The sequence below is a fragment of the Saccharomycopsis crataegensis genome (genome assembly GCF_037102585.1).
Source record: "Saccharomycopsis crataegensis DNA, jcf7180000000084, whole genome shotgun sequence".
Taxonomy (NCBI): domain Eukaryota; kingdom Fungi; phylum Ascomycota; class Saccharomycetes; order Ascoideales; family Saccharomycopsidaceae; genus Saccharomycopsis; species Saccharomycopsis crataegensis.
The window spans coordinates 3,121,964-3,134,474 of NW_027043829.1; the positions used below are offsets into that span (position 1 = coordinate 3,121,964).

At 37.7% G+C, this 12,511-nt stretch overlaps 5 protein-coding genes across 5 annotated transcripts; 1 reads left to right on the forward strand and 4 right to left on the reverse strand. All coding sequences in view use genetic code 12, as the record gives it.

Annotated features, from left to right (window-relative positions):
* Positions 1–977: 977 nt before the first annotated feature.
* DASC09_043080 (uncharacterized protein) lies at positions 978–2,963 on the reverse strand (the record flags this gene model as incomplete). The annotated part of the gene is made up of 1 exon (XM_064997907.1): positions 978–2,963. The coding sequence occupies one exon, from the start codon at positions 2,961–2,963 to the stop codon at positions 978–980; it is 1,986 nt and encodes a 661-aa protein (XP_064853979.1).
* Positions 2,964–5,658: 2,695 nt separating this feature from the next.
* Positions 5,659–7,728, reverse strand: DASC09_043090 (adenyl-nucleotide exchange factor; the record flags this gene model as incomplete). Its single annotated transcript, XM_064997908.1, has 1 exon — positions 5,659–7,728. One exon carries the CDS (start codon positions 7,726–7,728, stop codon positions 5,659–5,661), a length of 2,070 nt encoding a protein of 689 aa, XP_064853980.1.
* A 752-nt stretch (positions 7,729–8,480) lies between these two features.
* On the forward strand, positions 8,481–9,815 carry SUP45 (translation termination factor eRF1; the record flags this gene model as incomplete). Its single annotated transcript, XM_064997909.1, has 1 exon — positions 8,481–9,815. The coding sequence occupies one exon, from the start codon at positions 8,481–8,483 to the stop codon at positions 9,813–9,815; it is 1,335 nt and encodes a 444-aa protein (XP_064853981.1).
* Positions 9,816–10,328: 513 nt separating this feature from the next.
* Positions 10,329–10,535, reverse strand: DASC09_043110 (uncharacterized protein; the record flags this gene model as incomplete). Its single annotated transcript, XM_064997910.1, has 1 exon — positions 10,329–10,535. The coding sequence occupies one exon, from the start codon at positions 10,533–10,535 to the stop codon at positions 10,329–10,331; it is 207 nt and encodes a 68-aa protein (XP_064853982.1).
* Positions 10,536–10,733: 198 nt separating this feature from the next.
* On the reverse strand, positions 10,734–11,153 carry DASC09_043120 (uncharacterized protein; the record flags this gene model as incomplete). Its single annotated transcript, XM_064997911.1, has 1 exon — positions 10,734–11,153. The coding sequence occupies one exon, from the start codon at positions 11,151–11,153 to the stop codon at positions 10,734–10,736; it is 420 nt and encodes a 139-aa protein (XP_064853983.1).
* Positions 11,154–12,511: the final 1,358 nt, after the last annotated feature.

A 12,511-nucleotide genomic window follows, 5' to 3' on the forward strand; every position in this document is an offset into this window, starting at 1 on the left:
GTGCTTCGATCTCTAAATAAGCGGGATTGTAATATAAGCCTGGTCTCATGTTAATCGATGGATTGAGAGTTTGATATCATAATCCAATCTATTAATGGTTGCATCCGATAAAATAAAATAAATTGTTAAAGTAAGTACAAATACTATGTAAAGGTTTGAGGGTATCCTCTAAAATAAGAATAATAAAATGGAAAAACGAGAAAGATCACTCTATTTAAGTAGTTCGATCTTCTCTTAGAACTATTGGATAGTTCTAAAAAGTAATAGAAGATAATAGAAGATAGTAGAAGGTGATAATAATAAAAGATAATGCAAGATAATATAACATGAGCATGACCTATGTTACAATAACAGAGCGTTTTTGGAAACTTTCCCTGGGTCAGAATTTGGGTAGGAGACTACTTTCTCGTACAATATATGGTGGATTAAAATTTTCTGATTATCTTTTATATCCCATAAGTGCAAATTACAGTTTACGACACCCCAAGGCATTATAATTATATAGCCAACATAACACGACTTGGTATTCAGATGCAAATGAAAAAAGAAAATCCGGAGAGCGTAGTGCTCCTTCTATAGCAGCATTATCGTGACAACAAACCCAGACAAGACAAGACATTAGAAAAATGATGAGCAAGAAACAAGATAGCGAAGATAGGAATTGATAGAAAACAACATTAATAAAACCCAAATAAACACATTAGTAAGTAATTATATGGCAGCAACTCAAGCGGAGGTAGCAAAATAGAAAAAAAAAATGAAAAAAATGAAAAATAATATAGCATAGCTGGATACATTGTGACGAAAACAGATAAGCAAGTATCGTATAAAAAAACCACAAAATCTCAGCTGTTGATTGATAGCAAGCAAGTATCCAGCCCTTCATGCCGAACAGATACAAAAACATAAGTGGCAAACCAAGCAAGTCGAAAGACAACACCAAAAGTGAGAGAACAAAACACCGAACCGCTCAATACTCATATGTACTCATTGCATATCGCGACAAATTTTTGGATATTTCCTTCCAAAGTTGAAGATTCATTCACCATACCATAGTCTATCCAAGCAACTCTTTCGTCTGGAGTAACAATGAAATTTTCTCTTTTAATATCACCGTGATTGATACCTAAACCCGACAATAACTTCAATTGATTAATTCCAAACTCCATCAGTTTCTCGGTGATTTTACCGCCTCCAGGAATCTCTGTCATAAATATTGCAGGTCCACCAAACTTGATGGAGGCCTTGTCGAACAAGCTAACCCGTGTGCCACAAAACACAATTTTTGGGCTAAAAATAGTATTGGCTTGTGACTTGCAATTGTTATTGTAGGCTTCAATCTGCCTATATGAACAAACCTCGTTGGTGTATTGCTCAGCAGCAATGCTCAAAATATCTTCATAAGAAAACCCTAGTTTTCTAATTTCTCGAGTTCTGGCATATTGCAGTAGAAAATCCGCGTCATACACTTTTATGATAATTTTCTCACTCCTGGTTTTCATCTTAGGCAACTGTGGGAAAATTTTCTGGCAAGCAGCGGTGTTTATAGATGCCACAAACGACAAGTGGGAGCTACCATCTTGTAACTCCTTGATATCACTGGCGTAATGACCACGGGTATTTCCGGAAATTGTTTCACCCGCAGATCCTATTGATCTAATAGTTACTCCGAAGGGGAACCTTGAATTTCTGTTCTTGACATTTTGTGCCGAGCCGTTCTTTTTCATGAATATCAGCTTGTATTTTTCAGACTTATCTCTTGCACTATTTTTTTGATCAGCAGTGTAATTCACACAGTGGTGTATCAAACTTGCGAAAATCAAATTGATTTTCTTATTTGAATTTTCTACAATCTTGTAGAAAATAGGGATTGGAACTTCCATAAGTTGTTGCTTGAGGGCCCCAGCCTTTTTTTCAAGCTTTGCTTTTTCCTTTTCTAAATACCTTCTATTTGAATTGAATACCTTGAATTTGTGACCATTGGTTTCTTTAAGAAGTGCTTCGATTTCTGCTATTCTGTCATTCATCTCTTGAAGTTCTTTCCGCTTTGCGGAGTTCGGCTCCTTTCCTTTTTTCAAAGCGTCCTGATCAGGGTCTGCTAGCATGAAAATAATATGAACAAAGTAATCGGTAAGCACACAAACATCATTAGTACTGTTCAACATATTAACAACCACCTGGCGAACTAGCGACAGATCTGTAAGAACATCATTACGAATGTGTTTCTGTAGCCCGTACTTCTTTAGTTCAAAAAACATGCATGCTTCACCTTGGACTCCATTGAAGACAGGGAAAACTGAGATATCCGGACGTAGTGAAAAATTTTCTGGTCCCTTCACGGATACTTCAGTCCAAAAATAAACCTTTTCGTTAAAACTATCAAGGATAAGCTTAAGTTTATTTGACATCAATGCATAAAAATTACGTGAAACAGTGCTCTCAGTAAACTTATTGTCAGTCCACGACTCCCCTATAGTGTCATAGAATAAGCCATCGTAACGATGACCGACTTCAGGAACACTCCCCTGATGAAAAATTGACGATGATAAATTTTGATTACAATGTAATGAAAATGTTTCTATCAAATTATCAAAAAAATCATCAGGAAAGGGTTGCCAATCAACCGAAAACTCTCCGTAGTAGCTGTAAATAGCAGCACTAATTGAGCCTTTGGGAAGTGTGGTAGGCACACAGTCCACGTAGAGAGAGTTTTTGGGAGGATCTGGCGCAGGCAAGTTGAGAAAGAGCTTCCATAGCAGCGATGCGAGGTCGGTGGAATTCGGGCCATTTCTTTCTCTCTCAAGATATGCTTCCACTTTCATTTTTCCAATAACACCAGCTCTTAAGTTTTGGTCATCAAGAATGTCACCAAGGTCTAATGATAGACCTTGTGAATTTCTGATTTTGGATTTTATCTCATTTATTGCAGACGCTATTCTCTGTTCGTAAGCTTGGTCGCTCATATTGACATCAAATCATTTACTGGTCTTGTTCTTGGATTATCATTAAATGGCTTGTTAAACAAGAGCAAATTCAGGGAAGGAAACTGGAACTGTAATGAAAGATGAGGAGAAGAGTTTGATACGATGGGGTGCCACACCCACAGTCAGGTATACCGTCCTGATGGTATAACAATAATTGGAAACCAGAAAGTCCAGAGATGGTGGGATTACAAGACCCTTTTTGAGTAATGAGCTTCCACTTGCAGAGTTAAATATAAATAGCATCATAGAATATAGACAAAACTGCAACAAAAATAGATCGCGTTCCCCAAAATATTGTGGTGCCAACCAACTAAGCATTATTCGCAATCTTCATTAGTCCTCGAAACCAACTTAATGTAAAACATTAATTGGATATTATGTTACCGCCAAGTTTTTCAGTTTTTTCAACTTATTTCAGCCTCCCATAAAAACAATTCTCAACCTTCAAACTTATTATTGTCATACAATCAGCAAGCTTCAGCTGCTCCAGAAAGCCTGGCATATTAAGTAAACCATACTTGCAAGTGCAACCAATATATACATGTTCACAGATAATCCAGCAGACATACCGTAAACATGATCCATTGAAATGTTGCAAATCATGAGCGACGAGCACCATTTAATGGGGATCCACAGCAACTTCCAGCTCCCAGCTTCCAGCTAACAACTAACAAACTGGCTTCTATGCCCCTGGTGTATTTCTTGTATTATGAAAGCCTTCGCAAGAATTCGATTTTTCATCTCACAATTTTACATCCTTTTCAGTGTAACTCATAGTAGCTGCTAATCGATATTGAGTGAAGTTAAAGCGAATCTGACAACTCTGTGTAGGGATGATTAGAAGAACTAACATCTATTTGTCCCACATTCTCGCAATACTCTTAGAATATACCCCAGCACATAATTCAAAGATCTTGACAAAGATTTCAAAATGCAAGCTTTCAATAGTTAATCCATTGATAATGATGATTTTAGCACTAGCAATACTGTAAGACATATATCCTCTATGATGCTGTATGTAACGAAATACCCTTCATGTTTCTTACCAATGACGAAATGTTTATCGCAATGCCTCTTTTATTTCCAGTCTCACGTGAGACGGTGAAATGACAACAGAAATGGAAAGGAAGGAAGAGTTGACTTCTTAATCCTATATCGATACTTATCTTCACTCTATCTCTCATTAGATACGTGATAAGAAGATCAGATGTTATCACCGTACTTGGTCTCTTTAACTATCTGATTGAACACACAACTCAAACAAGTGGCTCGTATTCAACAACTTGTTATTAGGCTGAATTAACAGTAATAAATCAAAGAAGGTAAATGTATTAAATGACTAATAATAGTAGGATTCGCTCTTGTCTTCTAATAACAATAAGGAAGACAAATAATAATAAACAATAAAATAATTTAACACGATAAAATGTAAACTGGGGTGATCATATTCGTAGTATGTACGATAGTACACCCAGCAGGATTTCCCTGGCCAAATGGCGTTTGTTGATTGTAAAGCAACTGGAAATGATTTATGGAACGTTTTTCCTCATCAATCTAAACCTCATTTCCGAACGAATAGAATACGAATAATTCAAACCTGAATAGTTGTAAGAATAATGATTTTCCATATCCTATGCACCCCAAGGCGTCTATGGTGTGTGCATTTATAAATGTACATGACGCTCTCACACCATATATTGGTATACCAACAAATAATTACTTCAAACTCAACATGACACAGCGTTTTTGGAGACTTTCCCTGGGTCAGAATTTGGGTAGGAGACTACTTTCTCGTACAATATATAGTGGATTAAAATTTTCTGATTATCTTTTATATCCCATAAGTGCAAATTACAGTTTACGACACCCCAAGGCATTATAATTATATAGCCAACATAACACGACTTGGTATTCAGATCCAAATGAAAAAAGAAAATCCGGAGAGCGTAGTGCTCCTTCTATAGCAGCATTATCGTGACAACAAACGCAGTCAAGACAAGACATTAGAAAAATGATGAACAAGAAACAAGATAGCGAAGATAGGAATTGATAGAAAACAACATTAATAAAACCCAAATAAACACATTAGTAAGTAATATATGGAAAAATGTCTTTAAAAAACGTAAAGAAATTTGTCCAACTTCCGGCAATTTTCTTTAATTTATCACGTGCTGTCACGCGCACCACGTGCTCAACCAGGGCTCAAAACTAAAAGTAAAATAAAAAAGTTTGCCAAAAAAAAAACGTCGGGTCTGCAACATCCCTAACATTATTAAATATCATGATTCAAAGTGTGTATTTATTTAATTGGATGGATGAGTTTATTCAGTTTTTTTTTTTTTTTTTCTTTTAATGTTTGCTTCACCTCGCTTCACTCACTCTTAAAAAAAAAAGTTCAGAAACGAATACAAAATGAAAAAATAAAAAAAGGTATTAAAATAACAAAAGGTATTAAAATAACAATGTCTACCATTAAAAAACCTATATCAACAATAGAATTTGAAAAACAGAGAGAGAAGGGAAAAAAAAAAACCAAAATGTACAGATTGTAATTGAAAAACAAAAGAGTAACTATCATTATTATTATTGTTATTAATATCCAGTAGTTCAAAGATGGAAAAAGAAAATATAAGAATCTGATCAAATCTAATCATTCATTCATTAATTCAACCAATTAATCGAGTTCTTCAGTCATGACAACGTCATCATCTTTCTTTGGAGCTTCAGCTTCCTTGGCAGCTCTGTCAGCGGCAATCTTAGCGGCCATTTCTTGAGCAAACTTGGATTCTTGCTTAGCTCTCTTGGCTTGCTTCTCTTCTTCTTGTTTAGCCAAGTAACGACCTCTAATCAAGTTACCGGTTCTGGCCAATTCTTCGTACTTAGCAATGTATTTAGCCTTGGTGGTGTCGTCACCTTCATCGTACAACCAATCTTCAGTCTTGGTCAACAAGCCTTGCAATTTAGTCTTTTCTTGTTCACTAGCAAATGGAGCGTAGATGTCGTCCAATTTACCACGCAATTCGTAAATGTATTCTTCAAGAGCGTTCTTACGTTCTTCAGTTTCGGAAACCAATTTATCGTTAGCAACCATCTTGAATTCTTCTTCGAAATATTGGTTTCTGAGAGCTTCTGGAAGAGACAAGGTTTGGGCTTCGAGAACCAAGTCATCTTGCTTGACCAACTTCTTGACATCCTTGTATTCTGGTTCGTCATCTTCCTTGGCTTCTGGGTTTTCCACCAATTCTTGAACAATCTTTTCGACAACGGTATAAGCGGCTTCAACAGTGTAGAAACCAGATGGGTCCATTCTCAACTTCAACTTGACGGCAACGGAGTCTTCACCTTCTGGGACCTTGACACCGGTGACCTTCCACTTAGCAATCAATGGGTCAGTACCCTTTGGCAAAGCTTCTGGGTGGGTGTACTTGGCAGAAATTTCAAAGTCCTTAGATCTGTAAAGGGTGATGATCTTGGTGGATGGGTAAGTAGAACCGACTGGGAAAACTTCCATGTGGTCAACGTCTTCTTCATCCTTGTCCCAGAAGTAAGAGACAGAGAATGGGTTGTAGTCTTCAAACTTGAATGGTCTAACTCTAAGGGTTGGGGAGTGGATGGCACAAATGAAAGCGGCACCTCTGGCGATAGCTTCATCTGAGTTCAAAGTCGAGGACAATGGTTTACCAAAGATTTCCACCAATCTGGCCTTGATGGATGGGACTCTGGTACAGCCACCAATGACTTCGACGTTGTCAAGGTCTTCGGTGGTCAAACCAGCAGCCTTCAAAGCAGCTTCGACTGGGACGTGAAGACGGTCCAACAATGGTTGAACGTATTCTTCCAATTCGGATCTTTCCATGGTGGAAGAAACGTCGACGTCATCCATGACGGATTCGATATTGATTGGGGCACTGGTGTTGGCGGACAAGACCTTCTTGACTTTTTCAGCGGCGGTCAAGACTCTGTGGAAAGCCTTTGGGTTGGTGTGGATGTCAATCTTGTACTTGCTCTTGAATTCTTTGGCGAAATGTTCGGTGATGGCGTAATCGAAATCACGGCCACCAAAGTGCTTGTCGGTGGCAGTACCCAAAATCTTCAATTCCCCCTTCTTGATGGCGGCGATGGAGACGGTGTAAGTGGAGTAACCAATGTCGACAAAGGCAATCTTCTTTGGTTCATCAGGGAAGTTGTTCTTGAAGACCCCGTAACCAACGGCAGCGGCGGTGACTTCGTTGACAATTCTGACTGGGTTCAAGCCAGCAATTCTGGAGGCGTCGGCAACGGCTTGACGTTGCTTTTCAGAGTACCAGGCTGGGACGGCGATGACAACATCGGTGATCTTACCCTTGACGGTGTTTTGGGCAACTTCTTTCAAGTTGTTGATGAACATGGCGGACAATTGGGTGGCAGAGAACTCTTTTTGTTCGCCAGCCAATCTGACCTTGGCAGCAACTTCAGAGTCTTTAGCAACCAAAGGGGCGGTGAAGTACTTCTTTTCAATTTCAAAGTCTGGGCTGTCGGCGGACAAACCAATGATTCTGTTCAAGTTACCGACGGTGTTCTTGACGTTAGAGGTTTGTTGGATCTTAGCGTTTTCACCAAGACTTCTGGCCTTAGCGTTGAAACCAACCAAGGTGGCAGTGGAACGGTTACCGATTTCACCAACCACGACATCGATGTTGTTCTTGAAAGCGGCAGCAATCACAGAGTTGTTAGACCCTAAGTCAATACCGAATGGAGCGCTCATTTTTCTATTATTAAGTAATTGGGAAATGAAATAATAATCTGATAGATAATAATAACTTGGACTTCTCACGGAGAATTTTCTTTTTTTTTTTTTCTCTTATTGAAGAAAAATTCTTTTATTTTTTTTTCACCTTCGTTTGGTTGCGCAGCCCTTGGGTGAGGAATTCCAGAAGGTTCCAGCGGCGGTCGAAGGTTCCAGAAGGAGGAGGCAGGGTCTGTGATTACCTAGAGAGACGGGTGATAGAGATATATGGGGGAGGGGGAGATACACAGTGTTCCCAATGATCCTCCCAACCACAGTTTATACAAACCACAGAAGAAGACGAAGACGAAGAAGGGAAGGTGTGGTGTGGTGTGCCCATGTGGATTCTGCATTGCTATGCCTCAACATGCATAAAAAGAGCACAACCCAATAACAATAATAATAATAAGAATAAGAATAATCGTGTTTAGCCCATCGCCCTTTTCCAGCCAGCTCTGAAGTATTGCTTACAATGTATGTAAATGATCTCTCTCTCTCTCTCTCTCTCTCTCTCTCTATGATCCCCCTCCACCCAAAAAAGTATCTTCAAGAGGCGATGGGATCACCCCTCTGACCTCAGGGTAACCCTCCACCATCTTAAACAACAAAAAAAAAAAATTTTACTGCTCTGTCAGAACGGTGCAAACAGGGTGGAAAACTACCATATCTCTCTCTTTCTGGTTGGAAAAAAAAAAAAAAATCAAGAAGTATAGAATAATAATATTGACAATATGGAAGATACCGACGCCGAAAAGAATATTGAGATCTGGAAGATCAAGAAACTTATCAAGCGTTTGGAAAACGCCAGAGGTAACGGTACCTCGATGATCAGTTTGATCATCCCTCCAAAAGGGCAAATCTCGATTTTGAACAAGATGTTGACTGATGAATACGGTACCGCCTCCAATATCAAGTCTCGTGTCAACCGTTTGTCGGTGTTGTCCGCCATCACTTCCACCCAACAAAAGTTGAAGTTATACAACAAGGTCCCACCTAACGGGTTGGTGATTTACTGTGGTGATGTGATCACCGACGAAGGTAAGGAAAAGAAATTGAACATTGATTTCGAGCCATTCAAGCCTATCAACACCTCTTTGTACTTGTGTGACAACAAGTTCCATACCGAAGCCTTAAGTGAATTGTTGGACTCCGATGAAAGATACGGGTTCATCATCATGGACGGTAACGGTGCGTTGTTTGGTACTTTGTCCGGTAACACGAGAGAAATCCTCCACAAGTTCACCGTTGATTTGCCAAAGAAGCATGGTCGTGGTGGTCAATCTGCGTTGCGTTTCAGTCGTTTGAGAGAAGAAAAAAGACACAATTACGTTAGAAAAGTCGCCGAAGTAGCGGTGCAAAATTTCATCACCAACGATAAAATCACCGTCAATGGGTTGGTGTTGGCCGGTTCTGCCGATTTCAAGACCGAATTGTCCAAATCCGATATGTTTGACAACAGATTACAAGCAAGAATCGTCAAGATTGTCGATATCTCTTATGGTGGGGAAAACGGGTTCAACCAAGCTATCGAATTATCGGCAGAAACTTTATCCAACGTCAAGTTCATCCAAGAAAAGAAATTGTTGGACAAATATTACGAAGAAATTGCCCAAGACACTGGTAAATACTGTTATGGTATCGACGATACCCTTAAAGCTTTGGACTTGGGGGCTTGTGAAATCTTGATTGTCCACGAAAACTTGGAAACCGTTAGATACGTGCTCAAAGACGCCGAAGGCGCCGAGGTCATCAGATTCAACGTCCCATCAAGGGAAGGTGAAAAGAAGGAAAACAAGGAATACTTGATGGACAAAAAAACTGACACAGAAATGGAAGTTGTCGACGAACAACCGTTGATCGAATGGTTGGCTGAAAACTACAAGAACTTTGGTGCCACTTTGGAATTCGTTTCCGATAGATCATCCGAAGGGGCCCAATTCGTCAGAGGTTTTGGTGGTGTCGGGGCCTTGTTGCGTTACAAGGTTAACTTTGAACATTTGGGTGATGATGATGATGACGACGATGAATATTATGACAGTGATGACGATATCTATGCCAACAACTAAGTGATTTTGACCTCCCGTATATTACAAATTTCTCTCATACTCATTCGTTTTTCTCTATTAGCCTCATTTTTTTTTCCCTCTTTTGGTGTTGTTTATTTTTGTACTCTTTGAAATAAATGGACTCTTTTGATATACCTCAATGGATTATATGAGTATCTCTTGACAGATTCTACAACACACAATTTAAAAATTTTGTAAGCTTTTGACAAATATCTTTGAAAATTGTATCTCCTACACACACACACACACACCTACTACAAGTCCTAGACAACCAACCGCAATAATATCATTATTATATCATTATTATATCATTATTATATCATTATCATATCATTATTATTCTATTTAAATCAATCGCTGATGACTTTCTGGCGCTAAGAAATCTTGTCAAAGCACATATAATATATATATGTATATATTACCATCATGATATCCCAATAGAATAACTAATGTGGCTGACTTTGTCTGCGAATATTTTATATAAAAAGAAATTCATGTTGTTATTACTGACTATTAAACTTTTTCCCAACGTAAATACTCCTCAACCGTTAAGTCATCTTTTTTCATGATTTCCTGAATGTTAAGGAACAACACTGCAACAGAATACATTACTGAGACCGGCTTTAAAAGAACTTTGATTTTGTGGTGGTACTTAAAGTGAGAAAATTGCTGATTCTGTCGGGTAAACTTGTTTTCAATTCTAACCTTAATCCCACTCATCTCTTTATTGTGCCTCATTAAATTCGCTTTTCTACCTTCAATTTGTCTCTCCGACTCATGGGGATAATAAATATAGCGAGCATTTGCCAATTTGCGTTCTTGAAAATGGCGTCTTGATTACCGAGGAGTCACAATACGCAGCGTCTGCGTAAACCATGGTACCAGGGTAGAAATCCTTTATTTTTTCGTCCATGTTACTCATTTTTTAAAATGTCTGAGATCATGGACCAGACCGGCTACCGGACCTTCAAGGCCGTAAATAATATTATCAGTTCCAAGGAGCACCTGATTCAAACAATAGTTGTTTTTATGGCCGTTGTTTGAAGGTTTGGCATTTTTTTTTTTAGTAGGATCGCGGATCTGGACCACGGTTCCATACAAGAAAAAACACAAATCAGAATAATAATGATACAGCTGCAAATCCTGGCCTTCTTTTTTGAGAACTCTTTTTCTTTCTTCATCAATTTTATAACTATTAACATTCAATAAGTACCCCAATGTATCACTAATGTACAAGGCCAAATGTTTCACATCAGTACTGATGGCTGACATTGATTTACCAAATTTAACTGAGAGATCATAAAATCGATTTGGAATCGCTAATCTCGTAAGCAACATCGCCAAAGCCTCGGGACCTTGCGCTGATATACCGTAGGCACGTCTCACAGAATCATCAAGGTGAAGGAGATCTACCAAGTAGTAGATACCTTCCTTTGTGAATCATGTCTCTCTGATACAACGTGGATCATCCCACATTTCGATATCAACCTTGAACGGAGAATGACGCCATTGTTTGACAAAGGCTCTGTTCACCATTCGCTTCTCCATAGCCGAAACCCTTTCCCTTCTTCTTTCCTTCATTCGTGTTTGCATTTTTCTCTGTAATTTTTTTTTCAACAAATTCTAAAGTACCAGTGATAAGAATTATAGTAATGGTTTTTTTCAAGGCTCTCTTTTTATTGGCGGGGCCCATGTCAACCAAGATGCTTGTGGATGTATTATGGGTAATGACGTATATAGCGGTTTGCAAAACCAAAAAAAAAATTCATTCGTTACTACTTTAAAAACTAAAGAGGGAGGTTTAGCATTTATATTATTCTGCTAGTAAAGCGACTGGAAATATGTAGATAATGTCGTGGGTCGTCAGGCTTTAGCACCGCCTATTCCTCACAGTCAGTATGTTTACTGTCAACAAATACTTGATGTTGAAAAATAAACAAAGTGTTCTTAGACGAGATGCATGCATGAAGGTTAGTAGTAGCAGTGCTGTTTGCTGAAAGTTTGACGATTATTTCACCGATAATATAATATAATATAATATAATATAGTATTGTCATTGCGTATTAATTTCTCAACTATATTTTATCATTCCGTAATTTCTCATTTTTTTCATTCGTTGTTAGAATAAATGAATTCATACTCCCACTTAATGATGTTGGCTAAAATTCATCATCATGGTGAAGGATCAAGTACAATAAATCATTCATCAAAATAGATAGTCCACAACGTTTGAATCAATTTTGCTTTTTATTTATTAAAAACGAATAAAGAAAACATCAACAAGAATGGAAATTTTTTCAACAAAAAAAAAAAAAAAAAAGAAAAAACATTACAAAAGCTTGAATATTAAATATAAACGTTAAAAGAAATTCAAAAAAAAAACCATAAAGTATAGAAAACTTTCTAAAGATTTGAGATGTCAAAAAAAAAAAGTTTGTTCTTCTTCTTTTTTTTTTTCCATTTCCGAGCAAATAATATCAAGAAATCAAAGAAAATGAGATAAATTTCAGAAAAAAAAACACAAAATAAGACAAAAACTAAAGGTATAAGAAAATAATCAAATAAAAAATATAATCAATAAGTTGACAATAAAAGGTCAACACAAAATACTGTTTTGCGTAGCAGCCAACAATAAAAAAAAACAACTAACCAAGCTGAGAAAAGATTATCAAAACAACACTAAAAATCTATTCCAT